At 40.9% G+C, this 21,541-nt stretch overlaps 2 protein-coding genes across 2 annotated transcripts; both read left to right on the forward strand.

Moving 5' to 3' along the window:
• Window positions 1–286: 286 nt before the first annotated feature.
• On the forward strand, window positions 287–3,514 carry LOC102911730 (olfactory receptor 2Y1-like). Its single transcript, XM_076577742.1, has 2 exons — window positions 287–417; window positions 1,014–3,514. The coding sequence occupies exons 1-2, from the start codon at window positions 374–376 to the stop codon at window positions 1,957–1,959; spliced, it is 990 nt and encodes a 329-aa protein (XP_076433857.1). The 5' UTR covers window positions 287–373; the 3' UTR covers window positions 1,960–3,514.
• Window positions 3,515–10,374: 6,860 nt separating this feature from the next.
• On the forward strand, window positions 10,375–20,969 carry LOC102911423 (olfactory receptor 2Y1B-like). The gene is made up of 4 exons (XM_076577743.1): window positions 10,375–10,627; window positions 10,831–10,967; window positions 17,045–17,181; window positions 18,459–20,969. The coding sequence occupies exons 3-4, from the start codon at window positions 17,138–17,140 to the stop codon at window positions 19,402–19,404; spliced, it is 990 nt and encodes a 329-aa protein (XP_076433858.1). The 5' UTR covers window positions 10,375–10,627; window positions 10,831–10,967; window positions 17,045–17,137; the 3' UTR covers window positions 19,405–20,969.
• The last annotated feature ends 572 nt before the right edge of the window (window positions 20,970–21,541 follow it).

Consider the following 21,541-nt stretch of genomic DNA (forward strand, 5'->3'; position numbering starts at 1 on the left):
AAATAAAAAAAAAAATAAAAAAAAAAATAAAATAAAATAAAATCCTTGTGTTGTAAAAAGACAATATTAATTTATCACCCCTTATGACATAAAAGAAAACATGAGTATTTATTTCCACACTGTGTTTGCTGTTTCTAAGGAGGTCAGATCATAGATGGGAACAAAGAATCAAAAGAACTCTTATATGACAAAATATGAAAAATAAATAAATTAGTTGCAAGAGCAAGAAATGACTGTGATTCATCAAAAGGAATATATTTGTGATCGTGGTTCTTCCCAGGAAGCATTCCTATGGTGCTTAGTCCTTTGGGAGAGATGGAAGCAGGTCGAGGCTCCAAGAATTCATTCACTGACCATATTTATCAGGCAAGAGATGGAAAGTAGGAACCCAGAGGTCAGAGTCGCAAACTCAGACAGGTAAGTTCTTTGTTCCATCTACTGAAACAATCTGTCTCAGAGACTAGAAAAGGGAGGACCCAGAACAACACACAGCTCTAACACACCATACACACTGGAATTTTAATACGGGTTCCACATTACTGCTTTTAGATCCTGATGTCAATGTCACAAGGGTGGCAATACATCATCTCTACTTTCAGAAAGGGAAGGATTGTATCCAGTGGACTGACCAGAGGACTGAGTATCTTGGCAAAAGTCATTGGACAAAGAAGCAACAAGAATTGGGTACAATCGGAGACCACACCACTATCAGTCTAGTGATCTATATACTAAAGAGAAGCTGAGTACACACACACACACACACACACACACACACACACACACACACACACTCACACGCACTCACGCTTATGGAGAGAGGTATAAGAACAATTAAAGAAAAAGAAAGGCTATGAATTTGAAAGACAACAAGAGACTTATATGGATGGAGAGCGGGAGGAAGACTCAAAAGAAGTGAACAGAGAGACAACCCAAAATATGTGGTTGTGGTGCATTTAGAAATAATTAATTCATGTTCTCAATAGGAAACATTGAGCTGTCTTCTATTTGTGCAGGTGGAAGACTATGGAAAGTTCGAACACCAGTTCAGAAGAGGGCTTCATTTTGGTGGGCTTCTCAGACTGGCCTCACCTAGAACCTATCTTCTTTGCCTTCATTTCTATTTTCTACTCTCTGACTCTCTTTGGCAACACCCTGATCATCATCCTGTCACAACTGGACCTTCGCCTACACACACCCATGTACTACTTTCTCAGCCACCTCTCCTTCCTGGACCTCTGCTACACTGCCAGCACTGTGCCCCAGCTTCTGGTCAACCTCTCTGGACTTGACAGGACCATCAGCTTTGGAAGGTGTGTGGCCCAACTCTTCATAATGCTCTCGCTGGGAGGAATTGAATGTGTGCTTTTGGTGACAATGGCCATAGACCGCTATGCCGCCGTGTGTCGCCCACTCCATTACACAATCATTATGCACCCCCTTCTCTGCAGGGCATTGGTTGTATTCTCCTGGGTGGGGGGACTCGTGAACTCTCTGATCCAGACAAGCCTCGTGATGGCCATGCCCCTCTGTGGACACCAACTGAACCACTTCTTCTGTGAGCTGCCTGTTCTCCTGAAGTTGGCCTGTGAGGACACAGGAGGAACAGAGGCCAACTTGTTTGTGGCCCGGGTCATTATCTTAGTCTGTCCTTTAGTGCTAATTCTAGGCTCCTATGCCCACATTGCCAAGGCAGTCCTGAACATCAAGTCAATGGCAGGTCGCAGAAAGGCTTTTGGGACATGTACATCTCACCTCATTGTGGTTGCCATGTTTTATGGCTCAGCCATCTCCACATATCTCCAACCTGTCCACAAGTATTCTGAAGGTGAGGGAAAATTTGTTGCCCTTTTTTATACTATCATCACCCCCATGCTCAACCCTCTGATTTATACCCTCAGGAACAAAGATGTGAAGGCAGCTCTGTGGAAGGTACTGGGGAAAGACACAGATTCAAGGTAGAAGAGGAAACAGGAGCCAGTAAAATACACAACATTAGGCGGGTGCAAAAGTGTTTGGTGTGTGCCATTAGAATACATTATTAATAAGTGTGATTATATAAAACATCATTTTAATTGTAATTTCTCACTTTTTTTTTGCTAATGACCACATTACCTGTTTATTTTATATTATTGTGGAAATGATGTTGAACAAATTCAAGCAATTTTCTTAGTGGTGTGTCCCAGCTTAGAGTCAGCGTAGGTGGCCAAGACACTGCCTTCATCATGCTATCCCAACTCATCAGAGTTGGAGGCTTCGTTTTCTAGAATAGGATAGCATAGTAATCACAAGGCTTTGCCTTGGGACTCAAGGTTGGGTGGTTAAACCTAACACTGGGATGATCCTAATGGTTTCCACACCCAGGTTAGTGTTTGTACAATGAGTGCCTGAATCATGTCAAAAGGAGACCTGTTGCACTAATACCACCATTCTGTGCTGGCCATTGTCACCTGTGGTTGCTTACAGTGGCCTTGGGCCATGGGTCTACCTCAGCAGCATACAGTTCATGCCAGGGTGTCCACTGGTCTCACCTAGACTTGCCATGGTTTCAGTGGACCAGATTCTGTGTAGTCTTTATGGTGTTTGTGGCCCTAGGTGTTACATATAGCAAGATCCTTATCTTACTATGGTGAGTCTACCTAGATCCTGGAGAATGACTTGCTTCTCACCACAGACCACTGATTGTAAATGAGGTGTTTACTGTGATCCAGAGAGGACTGTAGCATGAAAACAACCTCCTTGGAACTCACTCACATTTGCTGAACAACACACCAGCTGAAGTTTGCAGATCTCTCTAGGCTTACATCACCCTCCATTTCTGATACAGTGACACACACCACGAGTGTGCATGTGACTAACCTGGCCTTAGCCTGCCATCTAGTGCTGAAAATGCAAAAGTAACTAGAAGCCCAGAGAACACACAAAGAAGTCTGCTGTCTTCTCACCCTAGCCTTTTTTAAAATGCAGCAGAAGTACAAACAGTTGCACTACACCAAACCCTTGCAACACTTGTAGAAATCAGTATACATTAGATTAGACAGAAACATCTTTCAGTCTTTTGATTAATTTTCCTTTAGTTTGAAAAACTGTATAATACTTAATTGACTATTGTCATATTTTTGTATGTGATAGTATAGCTTTAACTTATCTTACTACATCAATGTTTTGGATTTTTTTAAGATAAACAAAAACATCACTTAGAAGCCATGAACTATTTTATTTTATTTGATTGTCGAAATTCTTTGTTTTGAAAATGATCATTTGGGTTCACTCAGGAAATACATGTCAAGAAATGTATATTATAAGTTAGCTGTGATGTATCAGTAACTGCTGTATATTACTCTCTTTTTTCAAAGAAATTTAATTGATTTTGAAGTTTTCTACTCACATGCTTTGTGACTAATGCAAGGAAATCAAGTCCTGTGTTGTGTTTGTTCTTGTTATTTTTGTTCAGGCTGTATAATGTAGCTTAATTTTTATTTGCAATTAATTTATTCAAACTAAGAAAATACTTTTCAAAATAAAAAAAATAATCTGCAAAAACAAGCCTAAAGCCAGATTACAAGGGCTAGAATAAACCCCTGGTGTTTCAGTCCATAAACAGTGTCACAAAGAAAAATGGACAAAGCTCTTTCATGGCAACAGGACTTCCATGACAAAACAAGGAATGGACGGGGCAAATGCAGGGATGGAGAAGTTAAAATAGGTGTGGAGAGGAAATGAATCAACAAATGCAGACAACACAGAAATAATGCAGGACCCTGGCAACAACAACAACAAAAAAAAAAAAAAAAAAAAAAAAAACCTAGAGAGGAGGAAACAATTCAAAAGTCAAACAGAAGGCCTGGGATGTAGCTCAGTGGCAGAGGATGTGCTGACTATGAGCAAAGGCCTGGATTTAAGCCCTAAAACCACAATAAAACAGAAAATCAAGCAGAAATCATTGAGGAGAAAAGCAAACTGAAGAAAACTGACTCTCCCTTCCCCGGCAGCTGGCAGTTGTCAATAGCCTCTCGGCTAAGGGCTCATGGAGGGCCTCCCTCTCTATGCTGGACTGTTGACTGGCTTAATCATGTGCAGATCTTGTGCGGGCAAATTTTTTTTAAATGACAAAAAAACCTATTGTTTTATCTTTTAAAGGAGTCCAAATTCCTGGCAATACTGATCCTGAACAGCCTCAGATAAAATCAGCAGCAGCAGCCCCTAGAAAGCACACACAGCTGTTTCCCTGAACCAGCACCTTTACTGCATGTCATCTTCCTAGATTGGAGGCAGGGGCTTCTAGACTCCAAAACACTCAAGAGAAACACAAATGCCCCTTGTTCGTGGCCTAACAACAAGCCTGGCTCATATAGATTGCACTCATTTTTACTCTTCAAAATTTCAGGCAAAATAAATGCAACGGCGGGTTACACAAACACCTTCTATATCTGATACCAGTGTGAGGTATTTGGAGAGCAGATTTTTTTCTTTTGTTCTTTTTAGACTCTGTAGAGGACTGATATCATTTTTACAAAATGCCTATGTTTTCCCACGTTTTCAGGTATGTTCTGAACATCTTTAATTTCACTAAAATATTTTACTTGCTTTTCCTTGAAATTACAGAAGTCAATATTCACATGCCAAAGATACCAATGTTTCAAAGCATCATTATTCATAGCTACCAAACTGTGGGGACAAGCCAAATGTCCATCAATCAGTGCATGAATAGAGAAGATAGGATCTATCCATAAAAGAGAACCTTGTCAGCCATGTAAAAGAATGCTGTGCTGATGAAAGAGATACAATGATAGAGTGAGACTTCATGGGGATAGAGAGAAACTGGCCGCTAGGGAAGTTCCCAGGAATCCACAAGGATGACCACAGCTTGGACTACTAGAAATAGTGGAGAGGTGCCTGAACTGAACTGGATTACCTAAGTGAGCAGATGGTGAATACTCTGTCATCACAGAGCTTTGCTTCAGTGACTGATGGAAGCAGATGCAGAGATCCACAGCCAAACACCAGGCAGAGCTCCAGGAGTCCAGTCAGAGAGAGAGAAGAGGGATTCTAATGAGCAAGTGCAACAACTCAAGATGGGGAACCCTGCAGAGACAACCAAACCAAACTAGTGGGAACTCATGAAAGTTGGATCAATGGCTGTGGAGCCTGCATCGGAATGGGCTAGGCCGCTCTACCTGTGAGACAGTTGTGTAGCCTCGTCTGCTTAAGAAGTTCCCTGGAGGTAGGATCAGAATCTATCCCTGGTGCATGAGCCGGCCTTTTGGAGTCCACTACCTATGATGGGGACACCTCGTGCAGACTTGAGGCAGGGGGAAGGGCTTGGACTTGCCTCTACTGGATGTGCCTCCCCATGGGATGCCTTGCCTTCTTGTGAGGGGAGTGGGGGGGTAGGTTGGGGGGGAGGCTGAGAGCAGAAAGAGAGAAGAGGGGTATCTTTGATTGGTGTGTGAAATAAATAGAAACATTTTCTTAATAAAAAAAAAAGAATGGTGTGCTGAAATACACCACCATGGACAATCCCCTAAAACTACACAAAGGGAAAGGAGCTTAGATACAACAAAAGGTCACACACACTGTGAAGTGTCTTACTATGAAATGTACAAAGAGACAAATTACATCAATGGTCGCCTGAAAGTGAGAGTCAGGACAGTGACTGCAAATGGGTATAAAATGAGATGAGGTGACAAAATGTTCTAAAATGATAAATATGCAAATCTGTGAGTGTAGTGAAACATTAAAATGTAGATCTTAAACATGTGCATTATGTATGTGAATTATATCCCAAGAAAGCTGTTATAATCAGTGTTTGATGATTATATTGCAAACAAAGCCTATCACTGTATAAAGGTCCCACAGTCTTCCCACAACCTTCCTATATGCAAAACCAATAAACAGTATGGTAACAATTGCACCTTTTGTACTTGTTCTGAATGAAATTTCTTCTTTGATGATTTCACACATGTAGTGTGCTCTGATTACTCTCAAGCCCATACTCTCTCTTATCTTTCTCGCACCACTGTACCCCTCCTCTTACAGGTCCCTTTCCCATGTCCCTGAATGTGGACATCCCTGCAACCACCAGGGCCAAAAGAATGTCTGTCTGTGTGAAGCAAGAAGAAAATACAGTCCAAAACCACTTAGTTAGCTGGTGTTGGTTCAAACTTTTAGACTCTTACACAAGGCAGTTTATTTCAGACCTATTTAAGCACAGCACAATTTTGGGATTGAAGTTTCCTGATGACAACTCAATCCTGTGGGTACAACAAAGCTTAAGAGGTGTGTATATTGAAACTCTTCATAAAGTATATAGGGCCTCTTCCATAAAGGTTGGTTCTGTTGACTCAGAAACAACATTCAAGATAAGGTCTAGGGAGAATGACTGAGGTAAACATAATAGCCTGTGGGAGTCAGGATTGGCCTGTTCCTAAGATGACATAGAAGTTACCCAGATAGTTATAAAGCACAAGTGATGTCTTTCATAAGAGTGGGTTTTATTGATTGTGAAGCAATATTCAAGATCTAGGGAGGAAAAATCTGGGATAATAGTTTAAAAACAAATGATATATATTATATTATAGATATATTATAATATATATTGTAGATATATTATAGATATATATACTATAGATACTATTGTAATAGCAAACCGAATGGTCTGGAGGAATCAGGTGAAGCATGGCCCCACAGATAGCAAAAGATCACCAGGCTATAAACTACATCTATTTCCAACTTTCCAGGTGGAAAACAGGTAAACAGCTCCTTTGTATGAAGAGATAAGCCTATGTGTTTCACCTTCCTGGTTTCCCTAGTGCTTATCTGTGTGCTCAAGAACCTCATGCCCTCTAGTAATGTTAGTGATATTGCCTGTTAACTTTACACATCTGGGAAGAGGGAACCTCAGCAGAGGAATTTCCTGCATCCTGTCTGTGGGGCACTTTTCTCATTGCTAACTGATATAGGAGGCCCAGCCCACTGTGGGCAGTGCCACCCCTGGGCATGTGAGCCTGGGTATATAAGAAAGGTAACTGAAAGAGAGCCTGGAAACAATACAGTAACCAGCATTCTGCCATGGTTTCTGCTCTAAGCTCCAGCCTTGAGTTCCTGCTTTGGCTTCCTTCCATGATGGACCATAACCTATGAGGTGAAATCAACCCTTCACTTACCAAGTTTGTTTTGGTCAGGGTTTTATCACAGCAACAGACAGCAAATAAAAACAATGAGTTGTTGTTTTCGTTGACCTTTTTGTTGTCATTGTTGTTGTTGTTGTCCTGTAGCGTTCTCTGTGTGACCATGTGTTATGAATTGTCCAGTAGTGCCTGGTGGTTTCACCAGTGGGTATAGAATTTATCAACAGGGAGGGGTAGGACCCTGAGACTTTCTCAACTCACCACTAGAGTTGACATGGGTCTAGTCTTTCTGCCCCTTCTTCCATCATATTCCTTGAGCCTTAATTGGAAAGGCAGAAAAATCCTGTTCAGGACTGAGTGCTCAACTCTTCTGTTTTCTTAGCACCTTGAGCAGCCAAAAGGTTCTGAATTCACCATCATTTTTTTATTTGTAAATAGACACAAGGTTAACATTTTTCTATTTTAATAAGCATAAATGTTTAGAAGGCAGTTTGATTCCATGTTAATATAACTATGCAACAATAAGTTCCTCATCTATGGTCATGATCTCCTCATCCATGCCTTTTTAAAAATCAGGTTAATGATGTTAGATCTAAAATCCCTCCTGAGGAGCAGACTGTGAAGTGGTCATGGTGGCCCCCATAACAGCTGTGCCATTATTGCACCACTGGGTCCATATTCCTAGCAGGCTGCCATATGCAGACTCATAGGTAAGACTACTAATGCCTTTGCTCCCCCATCAGCCTATTTAGCACCTTTCAGCATATGATTGCTGGTGGCAGGGAGGAAGATTCCAACTTAGTTCCAGCTTGGTTTCTTGTATTCAAGGTGCCAACACACTTTTTTTAATGTTTGTTTGATTTTCAATTCAGTTGGACGGAGAGACATTCAGGAGACTAGTGTGGCACCCCATTGACTGTGTCAACTCATGTGTATCCAGAGATTAATTAAATGGGAATGATTCATTCTGAATGTAGGCAACACTAGCCCTACAATGGGGCCCAGGTGGGATAAAGGGAGAGAAAAGCTGGAAGCCCACAAGCCCAGATATTTCTCTCTGTTTTCTGGCAGCCATGATTTGAGTGGTTTTGGTTTACCATATTGTCTTATTCACTGCTCTGTTGCTGTGAAGAAACACCATGCCCAAGGCAATTCTTAGAAAAGAAAGCATTTAACTGGGAACTTCCTTACAGTTTCAGAGGGCTAGTCTATTATCACCACGGAAGGCAGCATGGCAGCACACAGGCAGACACGATGCTGGAGAAGTAACTGAGAGCTCTACATCTAGATCCCAGGGCAACAGGAAGAGAGAGGTACTGGGCCTGGCTTATGCTTTTGAAACCTCAGATCCCACCTCCAGTGACACAACAAGGCCACACCTACTCCAACAAGGCCCCATCTCCTAATCCTTCTCAAGTAGTGCTACTCCCTGATGACTAAGCATTCAAATATATGAGCCTATGGGGGCATTCTTATTCAAACCACCACATATACCCACCATGATGGTCTGAAACAGTGAGCCAAGACAAGTCCTGCCCCACTTAACTCATGCTGAAAGTGTTTGTCACAGTGATAAAAAGGCTGACTAACAACTGTGGAACCACATATGCATTCATATAGTTTCCTACCATCTCTGGTTTTCCTCCAGAACTATAGCAAAGTATTCCTGGGAACTAAATTTGGTCATTCCTAGGAACAAAATTTGGTCGTAATTCTAATTAAGTTAGAATTTCTACCACTGTGATAAAACACAGTGACAGAAAGCAAGTTGGACAGAAAGGAGTTTGTTTGGCTTACATATCCTGAGCCACAGTCCACGGAAGGAAACAAAGGTAGGAACTCAAACTGGATCGGGACCAGGAGGCAGGAGCTGATGCAGAGGCTAAGGAGGAGTGTGGCTTACTGGTTTGCTCATCATGGTTTGCTCAGCCTGCTTTCTTATAAATCCCAGAAACACTAGCCCAGGTGAGGTCCCACCTACAATGGACTGGGGCCTCCCCCATCAATCACTGATTAAGAAAATGCTCTACAGGCCTGCCTATAGCCCAGTAATAAGGAGGCATTTTCTCAGTTAAGTCAGTCCTCTCAGATGACTCTGGCTTGTGTCACATTGACATAGATCTAGCCAGCACACCAAGGTTTAGAGGGAAGCGTGGCACTGGGGAGCTGTGTAATTGACACTGGGTAATCTGTGCCTCAGCACTGTCTTCTGTGAAGTGGGCATGGTAACAGGAACTAACACTTAAAGTAATTATGAACAATGCCTTGGTTGAAATGTGCAGAGATCCTGGAAGAATGCCTGTCACAGCACTATGTAGTTTTAGCTATTATCGTCCACTCATTGATCAAGTCCAAATAACCATTCTTCCATTTGTATGTGATAATCTGTGCCATTTACACTAATTGTGTATGAAGATAATGTTTGTAGTGTTTTTAAAGTTTCTCTTGATGGTGTTATGCCTCTTGTGCGAAGGAACAGTCTTGTGCTTTCCACATTGATTGAAATTATTTCAACTAGAGTGTGTTTTCAAGACTTAATTAGCCCAAGATAATATGTCTGTACTGAATAAATTTTGTATTATAAAGATCCACTCAATGAATATCTACCACACACTAGGCACCTTACACACTATATGCCATTCAACCACAAACAATGCTATTAGAGATAGATCATAGTAACATCTTACTGATGGGGAAACTGGGGCTCAGTTATGTAAGGTTACAAAGTTATTAGTAGCATTAGCAAAGTATTTTCCTTAACTCTTATTACAATTCCTTAAGTGAATATGGGTAATCTTGCACAAACTTCTCCCCCATACTAAAGGAAAAAGGTGTTATTTGCCCATGCATTGTTTTTGAATGAATATGTGAATTTATAAATATGTTGAAAATAAAAATGGAGCAAAAAATAATAAGCACTCACCCATTAAATATTATAACGGATAAAATGAAAGCATCATACTTTACATAAGGGAAACAAATTTCAGCTGGATCAAAGGAGCAGCTATCTGAAAATATATAAGCTTTGTGTGATGACTCCAGAGAAGGAAGACAGCTGTGACATGGTGAACATGGCTGGCTTCAAGTGAGATGTGGGACTTAGTCTGTCTAGCAAAAGGCTGATAGGACTGTGGTCAAAGTCAGGAGGCAGACCGAATCTCAGGGTGCAGAATCACGTGAGTGATCAGGAAGCTCTCCTGGGAATAAACACTAGGTCACTTAGGTTTGGCAGAACTAGGAGAACAGAGAGTATTGAGAGCTGCAAGGCAGTTCTTGGAGAGCCAGGCAAGTTCATTATAATTGCCACAGTGGGCTTTAGGTCTCCAAGGCTGTGCTTTGAAAGCAACTCCCTCTCCGCTGCTTTTAAAGAATGAATCTGTGGGACTGGGATATAACTTAGTCGTAGAGTACTTGCTAGCCTGGGCAAGACCCAGGGTTCAATCCTACAGTAACAGGACATGAAAAAAGGAATACTTCTAAACATCCTCAGAGCATAACTGGTATGTACAGCCTTAGTTATGGTCAAGAGGAGACTTGATAAGGTGCCAGCTGCTTCTTGGCCTCAGTTGGTTGGTATGACGTGCAGGAGGTTATTGAGGAGGATGCTCCCACCTCCTAGGTTAGCCTGCTCAGCATCCTCTGTTGTATGTGCTATGTGACTTCTCAAGGACTTGAGTTCTGACTTGAATCCTTCCCATCACAGGTGAAATTAGGATCAAGATGCAAAGTGTCCTTCAGACATCACAAGGTTCCTCAAGTCTCTAGTGGGTCTCATTTGTCCTTCAAACTCAATATATTTGAAGAAAGCACAAGTGGGAGTTTTCTGACCCTGGACTCCAGGTAAGTGCTGAATGCTTGACATGGTTAGATTCATGGGGAAAAGCACATTTAAAAATAAATATTGAACTAGGAAATCATCAGTGAGCTCCATTGTATTGGGTCTCCAGTTTGGGGGCAAAGAAATTATAAATTCCAGCAAAAATAATTTACTCAAATAAATTTTCTTTCATCTTCCATCATGCATACACCCTGTGCCTACTCCACATGCAGTATGTCAAAAAAATCTCACTTGCATCTTTTCCTCTTTTTCTGTTCATATTTTCTACTAAAGCAAGGGAAATAATTTTTAATATACACAGTGAAGGTGGACTTGAAGTCAGTGTTCTTATCTGTGTAGTAAATAGCTGGCCTCAGAGTTGGAAGGAAAAGAACAAAGGCATGATCAGAGCTGTTGTAATAAACTAAGAATTTCTCAGGGGGCACAGAGGGAACTCATCACAGATGGGGACCATGTTCTGTGTGCAGAGTCACAGCGAAAGCAGGACATTTGTGAATTCACTATTCTTTGAATGTCAGCTACACAGACTCTGGTCCATCTCTGGTTTGGAGGACTTGCACTTAAATTTTGGAGTGTGCTCTTACAGGATATTTAATAGAAGAATCTTTCAGATTGCCTTAAAAACTACAGGAATAAAGTGTAATATGATGTGTTTTCCGGTATGAAAGACACTGGAGCCAGGACAGAGCATGATTGAGTCTGCACAAGAGCAAGTAGTCCAGAGATTGATAGGAGGACGCTTTGGTGCCTAGTTGGTCTTAAGAGTGTTGTTAATGTCCAAGCCCTCATAGGGGAGCCATATGTGGAGGCCTGAGGGCAGCAACTGGAGCTAGGTTCAAATTTAACAACATCTGACTGAACAAAGGTCCTGCTCTTCTATTCATAGATAAAATTTAATTACGTGACTTGAATGTGGCCCCATTAGAACCTGACAAGATCATCAGAATAATGTTCACAATTGAAAAATTAAGTCCTATACACTGTCTAAAATAAATCTAAGCATGCTTACTGATCAAAAGTTTGTTATCTATAAAGGTCATTCATGGATATAGAGACACATATACACACAGATGAACAGGCAAAAGCTGATTTTTTTAACAATAAAACCAAATATGGGAATCTCAATATGCTGTGCACCAAGGAAACTGGGAATAGGGATTCATTTTTAACATATGAACATTAGAGAAGAGAAGATAGGGCAGGGTGAGAGGTCACAAACCAGCTAACACAGCCTTCACCGAGTACAGCTGTCCATTTATGATCCTGAAGGTCACCTCTGAATGAGTGTGAAGACCAGAGTGTCGATCAGGAGCATGGCTTTCTTTCAAGGCATTTTAGAACTTTTCACTTCTTTTTTGGGCTTTCCTCTTGGCAGTGACAAACATCCTTCCTATAAATCTGACACCCTGGCTGAGAGTTGACTATAGGGGACTAAAGCAAGGTCCTTACCATTAACCTAAGGCAGGTCTTTGCACACAGATTCAAACAGCATATTTATGTGTAATCTCTTTTCCAATCTAAAGCCTCACTAGCATGGTTAAAGATGTCTGAGCAATTCTATTGCCCTCTGAATCTATGTGTTTAGCCAGTGTGGTGAACTTGCAACATATTCAATATTCTGTGATCAGTGAAGACTATAGAGTCCTATGCTTCTCTTAGCTTTCTAAATTTGTGAGCATTCAGTAATAGCCAGAAAGAAAATATGGGCCTTTGGGAAGCCAGTATGTCAACCTAACATCATTCCATGCCTTGAATGAAAGATTTCATCATAAAGAAAAGAAATGGATACTTCCAAGCAGTCACTGTCAGTGTAAGAACATGGGACTCAGCAAAGTCCCATGGTGTACTTATTTCCTCAGAATTCAGAGGGCAGTCAGTTGGAAGGAGGTCTGTGTTCACCATTGTTCTCCCTAGTGGGGCCTTCCTGCCTCTTACCTACATGCACTGGACTCCCAAAGGAAGGCTTGGTGCTGCCCAAACCCTGAGCCAGCGTGGCCATGGTCAAAACCCAAAGAGAATACAAGGTATAGGTCTAGGGATTATGTGTGGTACATACCAGAGACCTAGTGTGCATTTGAGAAGTGAACTATAATTGCTCTTCCAGAGTAGAAACGTTGGGCTGATGAGAGGACTCAGTGGGTAAAGTGCATGCTTTGTTATTATAAAGAACTGAGTTTGGATACCCCAACCCGAGTAAAAGATGAATGTGGTGGTGCACACATCTGTAATCCCAGTACTGCTACAGTGAGATAGGAAGTGGATTGAGGAGGAGAATTCTAGGAAACTCACAAGCCAGTGAGTCTGGCACATGCAGCCAGGGACAAGAGAGCCATTCTCAAACAAGGTAGAAAAAGAGGACTGGCACACAGGGTACCCACTGACCCCCACAAAAATGCCTTGATATTCTCTCTCTCTCTCTCTCTCTCTCTCTCTCTCTCTCTCTCTCTCTCTCTCTCTCTCTCTCTCTCTCTCGTACGCACACGCACACGCACACGCACACATGAAAATGTATCCCATAGAGACCTTCCATGATTACCAAATATAGGAAAGAGTGAGACCTTAGCTATGGCCACAAGGAAGAGTGGAGACAACTATCCCTGAGGAGTTAGCAAGGGATCACAGCTGAAGCAACTCCGAGTAACAGACACCGGCACAGAGCAAGAGTGGAAGAGCTGTGCTGAATACAGGGGTTCACTGGCCTCGATATCCAGTAAGGTCTAATGTGTCGTTTCCGACAGCCCTGGGTGAGGTGATTCTGTAAGGAGTCCATTGTCAGTAGAGCACTGGGACATAGACACCAACGTTCACCCACTAAACAAGGGACTTACAAGCGGGCTCATAGGGATCAAAGGCCTGATAAGGCAGAAAAAAGAGCCACTGCAATGGGACAGAGGAAGAAAACACCTTGGCCTTGAGGTTGGACAGTTTGGGGCTGTGTCTTTGCACACCATATTCCTGAATAAAAGACTAGATCCCTGCAAAGTAGGGCAATGTCTTTGTCCCACTAAGCAAGACTGAACCTACTTCAAGGCTTCATGCCTCCCTAAGGATATGCCTCAGGTTGCTGGGATTACAGTGTTGTACCAGCAACAAGAGTATGTTGAGAATCTTTAACGCCAATAAAAACCTGTCCAGTTATTTTTTGGTTTTACAGCTAAGTAAATGAAAACTCACAGAAGTAAACTTTCAAAATATGATAATAAAAACTATGATTGAACTTATATGTAAGGATCTATCCATGAAATTACAATACCTCTCACTTGTCCATAGAGACTATCCAAATTAAAACAGCTTCGATGCATTGATTAAGATACACACACACACACACATATATATATGTATGTATGTATGTATGTATGTATGTATATATATATATCCTTTGTGTTTATCCTTCATATTTCATCATGTTTTTCATAAGAGTGTCAAGATATCTTTTTCAAATAATTATATCTACATTGACAGTTTTGTTGATGATCTTCTCTCAGTAAACTTGACAAAGAGGCAAACATGAGTCCAGCAAAAAATGTTCATGGTAAACATAACATAAAGCTCTTTCAAGAAAAGGTTTATTTTCCCTATAATCTCAATAAATATCAGCCTTTATCTTTACGTGGTGATATGACCCCACAAGCCCAGCATTTGGGAATGTAAGGTAGGAGGACATGGAGTTGAAGGCTGGGTGTAATATCAAGATCCTATCTCAGGAAAGAAGGAAGAGAAAATGAAAGCAAAGAAAACATCCATCTTTAAAACACAAATTTTTATGTTATTGTAGTTCTGTGTTTTTATCAAAAACTACTTCACAAGTCTTGGTTTTTCTTTCATTTGTTTAATAAATCAGTTTTTACTACTTTTTAAATTATCATTTAAGATATTACCTAGAGTTAGCTATATACAATTATGATTGGTCCTCTACCTGTACTAACTATATTCTTCTAATAGGATATATATATATATATATATATATATATATATATATATATATATATATTACACTATGGAGCTGAGAGAAAAGCTCAATGGTTAATCCTCGGGACCCTCTTCCTTCTACTGCGTTGCCTCACCCAGTGTTGATGTGAGGGTTTGTACTTAGTCTTATTGTATCTTGTTATGAGGTGTTCAGTTATATCCCTGGGAAGCTTGTCCTTTTCTGAAAGGAAACAGAGAAGGGGTGGATCTGGGAAAGAGGGAGGTGCCAGGGGTGGGGTAACTGGGAGGAGTGGAGGGATAGGAAAACACAGATGGGATATATTAGATAAGAGAAGAATAAATAAAAAATAAGATAAAAAACAAAAATAAAGAGTGCTTGCTGCTCTTCCAAATGACCCGAGTTCGGTTCCCAACTCACAACCACCTTTAATCCAGTTTCATAGAATCCAACACTCTGTTCTGGCCTTTGTGGACATCCATGTGTACAGAGACACACAGACACAAACATAAATAGTCATAAGGAAATAAGAAATAATATAATAAATAATAAAAATAAGATAAATATTTTAAGCTATCTTATACTACCAGATTTTTCATTTTGTAACATTGCCATTTATCATACTCATAGGATACATTTTCATTATGATTATTTTTGTTAGATCAACTGAGGCTAAGAAAACATTTGCCTATGCTTACTTCTCCTATAACGGTCTTCCTTTCTTACTTAGGTCCAAGTTGGCCCCTTCTATCACATCACTCCTCCCAAAGAACATCTATATCATTTCTTAAAAGGAAACTTTCCTAGAAACAAATTATCTAAAATTTTATTTGTCAAAGAAAATATTTATTTTTTCTTTTTTACCAAATGTTTATTATTACTAGAATTGTTTAATAGATGTGATTGTGAGCTATTAACTCATAGCAATAGTTTCCAGAGACTTCTCACATAGCCTCTGTCCCACACATGCACAGTCTTTCCCATGTTCAGTATCCTTCTAGCAGGACACTTGATATAATAACCAGAGCCTGTATGTCACATGGGTCCCACTCTCTCTACTTCCAGTGTGTTCAGAAGCAAAGGTTTAAAAGAAATCTGCCAAAATCAGCTTCAGGATGAAGCCTGTAGTTTCTTCCACTCACTTTACAATTTGGGGTGTTAGAAATAAAACTATAACCTATTTTCTGTTGCTATTTGCACATGAGGTGGGAGATAGGTCTATTTTGATCTCTCTGGAATGTGTAGATCCAGATTCCCGAAGACAGAGAAATAAAAGATGACAAATTTAAACAGGATGGAGTAAAAATAACTGTTTGCAAATGACATAACTATCTAAACAGAGTTTGCTAGAAGCTCAAACAATTTTTAAAACTGACAGAAATAATAACAGGATTCAGTTAAATTGTAAGATACAAACACCACACAAAATAAATTATGTTTTCAAAGACAATGATGCAAGAGAACAACCTTAACCAATAAAATCAAAGATCCCTACACCAACCACCTAAAATAAAATAATTTTGTTTAGTTCTTAATACAACAATCTCTAAAGAGAAGCAATATTTTAATGCTTGTCATATTTCCTTAGCTTATCCAAATGTGCTTGTAGTTAATCTTCAGGTTTCTCTAAAAAATAAAAATTATTGGGCAAGAAAGATGGCTCAGCAATTTTGTCACTCTCACAGAGGAACCATGTTCAGTTCTCAGCACCCACAGCGCAGCTCACAACCAAGAGTAACACCAGTCCCAGGGGATCTGACACCTTCTTCTGGCCTCTGCTGGCAACAGGTGTGCACACTGTGCACACACATACATGCAGGAAAAACACTCACATGCATAAAAAAATTTACAAAGTGAAAATAATTCTCAGATTGTAAAATATTCAATGTTTTACTCAAGAAAATGTATTTAAAATCCTGTGTTGTAAAAAGACAATATTAATTTATCACCCTTTATGACATAAAAGAAAACGTGAGTATTTATTTCCACACTGTGTTTGCTGTTTCTAAGGAGGTCAGATCATAGATGGGAACAAAGAATCAAAAGAACTCTTATATGACAAAATATGAAAAATAAATAAATTAGTTGCAAGAGCAAGAAATGACTGTGATTCATCAAAAGGGATATACTTGTGATTGTGTTTCTTCCCAGGAAACATTCCTATGGTGCTTAGTCCTTTGGGAGAGATGGAAGCAGGTCCAGGCTCCAAGGATTCACTCACTGACCACATTTATCAGGCAAGAGATGGAAAGTAGGAACCCAGAGATCAGATTTGCAAACTCAGACAGGTAAGTTCTTTTTCTACTGAAACTGTCTGTCTCAGAGACTAGAAAAGGGAAGATCCAGAACAACACAGAGCTCTAACACACACCACACACGCTGGAATTTTAATACGGGTTCCACATTACTGTTTTTGGATCCTGATGTCAATGTCACAAGGGTGGCAATACATCATCTCTACTTTCAGAAAAGGAAGGATCATATCTAGTGGACAGATAAGAGGACTGAGTATCTTGGCAAAAGTCATAGGACAAAGAAGCAACAAGAATTGGGTACAATCGGAGACCACACCACTATCAGTCCAGTGATATATATACTAAAGAGAAGCTTTTTTTTAATTTTTTTATTTTATTTTACAATACTATTCAGTTCTAGATAACAGCCACAGATTCCCTTGTTCTCCCCCTTCCTGCCCCCCTCCCCTTCCCCCCAGCACACCCTCCATTTCCACCTCCTCCAGATCAAGGTCTCTCCCGAGGACTGAGATCAACCAGATCCAGGCAGGTCCAGTCCCCTCCTCCCAGATTGAGCCAAGCATCCCTGCATAAGTCCCAGGTTTCAAACAGCTAACTCATGCAACGAGCCCAGGACCTGGTACCACTGCCTAGATGCCTCCCAAACAGATTAAGCCAATCGACTGTCTCACCTATTCAGAGGGTCTGATCCAGTTGGGGGCCCTTCAGTCTTTGGTTCATAGTTCATGTGTTTCCATTCATTTGGCTATTTATCCCTGTGCTTTATCCAACCTTGGTTTCAACAATTCTCCTTCATATAAACCCTCCTCTTTCTCACTAATTAGACTCCCAGTGCTTTACCCGGGGCCTAGCCATGGATGTCTGCATCCAGATTCCTCAGTCCTTGGATGGGGTTTCTGGCACAACTATTAGGATGTTTAGCCATCCCGTCACCAGAGTAGGTCAGTCCCGGCTGTCTCTCGACCATTGCCAGCAGTCTTTTGTGGGGATATCTTTGTGGATTTCTGTGGGCCTCTTTAGCACTTTGTTTCTTCCTTTTCTCATGTGGTCTGAAGCTGAGTATACACACACACACACACACACACACACACACACACACACACACACACACACGGAGAGGTATAACAACAATTAAGGAAAAAGAAAGGCTATGAATTTGAAAGACAAGAGACTGATATGGATGGAGGGAGGATAGGAGACTCAAAAGAAGTGAACAGAGAGACAATCCAAAATATGTGATTGTGGTGCATTTAGAAATAATTAATTCATGTTCTCTATAGGAAGCATTGATCTGTCTTCTATTTGTGCAGGTGGGAGACTATGGGAAGTTCGAACACCAGTTCAGAAGAGGGCTTCATTTTGGTGGGCTTCTCAGACTGGCCTCACCTAGAACCTATCTTCTTTGCCTCCATTTCTATTTTCTACTCTCTGACTCTCTTTGGCAACACCCTGATCATCATCCTGTCACGACTGGACCTTCGCCTACACACACCCATGTACTACTTTCTCAGCCACCTCTCCTTCCTGGACCTCTGCTACACTGCCAGCACTGTGCCCCAGCTTCTGGTCAACCTCTCTGGACTTGACAGGACCATCAGCTTTGGAAGGTGTGTGGCCCAGCTCTGCATAGTGCTCTCACTGGGAGGAACTGAGTGTGTGCTTTTGGTGACGATGGCTATAGATCGCTATGCCGCCGTGTGTCGCCCACTCCATTACACAATCATTATGCACCCCCTTCTCTGCAGGGCATTGGTTGTATTCTCCTGGGTGGGAGGACTCGTGAACTCTCTGATCCAGACAAGCCTCGTGATGGCCATGCCCCTCTGTGGACACCAACTGAACCACTTCTTCTGCGAGCTGCCTGTTCTCCTGAAGTTGGCCTGTGAGGACACAGGAGGAACAGAGGCCAACTTGTTTGTGGCCCGGGTCATTATCTTAGTCTGTCCTTTAGTGCTAATTCTAGGCTCCTATGCCCACATTGCCAAGGCAGTCCTGAACATCAAGTCAATGGCAGGTCGCAGAAAGGCTTTTGGGACGTGTACATCTCACCTCATTGTGGTTGCCATGTTTTATGGCTCAGCCATCTCCACATATCTCCAACCTGTCCACAAGTATTCTGAGGGTGAGGGAAAATTTGTTGCCCTTTTTTATACTATCATCACCCCCATGCTCAACCCTCTGATTTATACCCTCAGGAACAAAGATGTGAAGGGGGCTCTGTGGAAGGTACTGGGGAAAGACACAGATTCCAGGTAGAAGAGGAAACAGGAGCCACTAAAATACACAACATTAGGCTGGTGCAAAAGTGTTTGGTGTGTACCATTGGAATACATTATCCATAGGTGTGATTATATAAAACATCATTTTAATTGTAATTTCTCACTGTTTTTTGCTAATGACATTACCTGTTTATTTTATATTACTTTGGAAATGATGTTGAACAAATTCAAGCAATTTTCTTAGTGGTAGGTCCCAGCTTAGAGTCAGCGTAGGTGGCCAAGACACTCTTCATCATGCTATCCCAACTCATCAGAGTTGGAGGCTTCGTTTTCTAGAATAGGATAGCATAGTAATCACAAGGCTTTGTCTTGGGACTCAAGGTTGGGTGGTGAAACCTAACACTGGGATGATCCTAATGGTTTCCAAACCCAGGTTAGTCTTCGTACAAAGAGTGCTTGAATCAAGTCAAAGAGACCTGTTGCTCCAATACCACCTTTCTGTGCTGGCCATCATACCTGTGGCTTCTTACAGTGGACTGGGCCATGGGTCTACCTCAGCAGCATACAGCTCATGCCAGAGTGTCCACTGGTCTCATCTAGACTTGCCATGGTCTCAGTGTAGTCTACTCTGTGTAGTCTTTATGGTGTTTGTGGCCCTAGGTGTTACATATAGCAAGAGCCTTATCTTACTATGGTGAGTCTACCTAGATCCTAGAGAATGACTTGCTTCTCACCACAGACCACTGATTGTAAATGAGGTGTTTACTGTGATCCAGAGAGGACTGTAGCATGAAAACAACCTCCTTGGAACTCACTCACATTTGCTGAACAACACACCAGCTGAAGTTTGCAGATCTCTCTAGGCTTACATCACCCTCCATTTCTGATACAGTGACACACACCACGAGTGTGCATGTGACTAACCTGGCCTTAGCCTGCCATCTAGTGCTGAAAATGCAAAAGTAACTAGAAGCCCAGAGAACACACAAAGAAGTCTGTTGTCTTCTCACCCTAGCCTTTTTTAAAATGCAGCAGAAGTACAAACAGTTGCACTACACCAAACCCTTGCAACACTTGTAGAAATCAGTATACATTAGATTAGACAGAAACATCTTTCAGTCTTTTGATTTCTTTTCCTTTAGTTTGAAAAACTATATAATACTTAATTGACTATTGTCATATTTTTGTATGTGATAATATAACCTTAACTTATATTACTACATCAATGTTTTGGGTTTTTCAAGATAAACAAAAACATCACTTAGAAGCCATGAACTATTTTATTTTATTTCATTGTCGAAATTCTTTGTTTTGAAAATGATCATTCGGTTTCACTCAGGAAATACATGTCAAGAAATGTATATTATAAGCTAGCTGTGATGTATCAGTAACTGCTGGATATTACTCTCTTTTTTCAAAGAAATTTAATTGATTTTGAAGTTTTCTACTCACATGCTTTGTGACTAATGAAAGGAAATCAAGTCCTGTGTTGAGTTTGTTCTTGTTATTTTTGTTCAGGCTGTATATTGTAGCTTAATTTTTATTTGCAATTAATTTATTCAAACTAAGAAAATACTTTTCAAAATAAAAAAAATAATCTGCAAAAACAAGCCTAAAGCCAGATTACAAGGGCTAGAATAAACCCCTGGTGTTTCCGTCCATAAACAGTGTCGCAAAGAAATATGCACAAAGCTCTTTCATGGCAACAGGACTTCCATGACAAAACAAGGAATGGACGGGGCAAATGCAGGGATGGAGAAGTTAAAATAGGTGTGGAGAGGAAATGAATCAACAAATACAGACAACACAAAAATAATGCAGGACCCTAGCAACAACAACAAAAAAAAAACTTAGAGAGGCAGAAACAATTCAAAATCAAACAGAAGGCCTGGGATGTAGCTCAGTGGCAGAGGATGTGCTGACTATGAGCAAAGCCCTGTTTTAAGCCCTAAATCCACAATAAAACAGAAAATCAAGCAGAAATTGCTGAGGAAAAGCAAACTGAAGAAAACTGACTCTCCCTTCCCCGGCAGCTGTCAGTTGTCAATACCTCTCGGCTAAGGGCTCATGAGGGCCTCCCTCTCTATGCTGGACTGTTGACTGGCTTAATCATGTGCAGATCTTGTGCTGGCAAATTTTTTTAATCGACATGAAAACCTATTGTTTTATCTTTT

The sequence above is a fragment of the Peromyscus maniculatus genome, chromosome 8, assembly GCF_049852395.1.
Source record: "Peromyscus maniculatus bairdii isolate BWxNUB_F1_BW_parent chromosome 8, HU_Pman_BW_mat_3.1, whole genome shotgun sequence".
In the NCBI taxonomy this organism is placed as follows: Eukaryota; Metazoa; Chordata; class Mammalia; order Rodentia; family Cricetidae; genus Peromyscus; species Peromyscus maniculatus.

Bases quoted from the DNA above. Each gene is read 5' to 3' on its own strand.
- LOC102911423 (XM_076577743.1), top strand. From the start codon at position 17,138: ATGGAAAGTAGGAACCCAGAGATCAGATTTGCAAACTCAGACAG. The intron at 17,182-18,458 runs GTAAGTTCTTTT...CTATTTGTGCAG, and splicing joins AGATTTGCAAACTCAGACAG to GTGGGAGACTATGGGAAGTT.
- LOC102911730 (XM_076577742.1), top strand. From the start codon at position 374: ATGGAAAGTAGGAACCCAGAGGTCAGAGTCGCAAACTCAGACAG. The intron at 418-1,013 runs GTAAGTTCTTTG...CTATTTGTGCAG, and splicing joins AGAGTCGCAAACTCAGACAG to GTGGAAGACTATGGAAAGTT.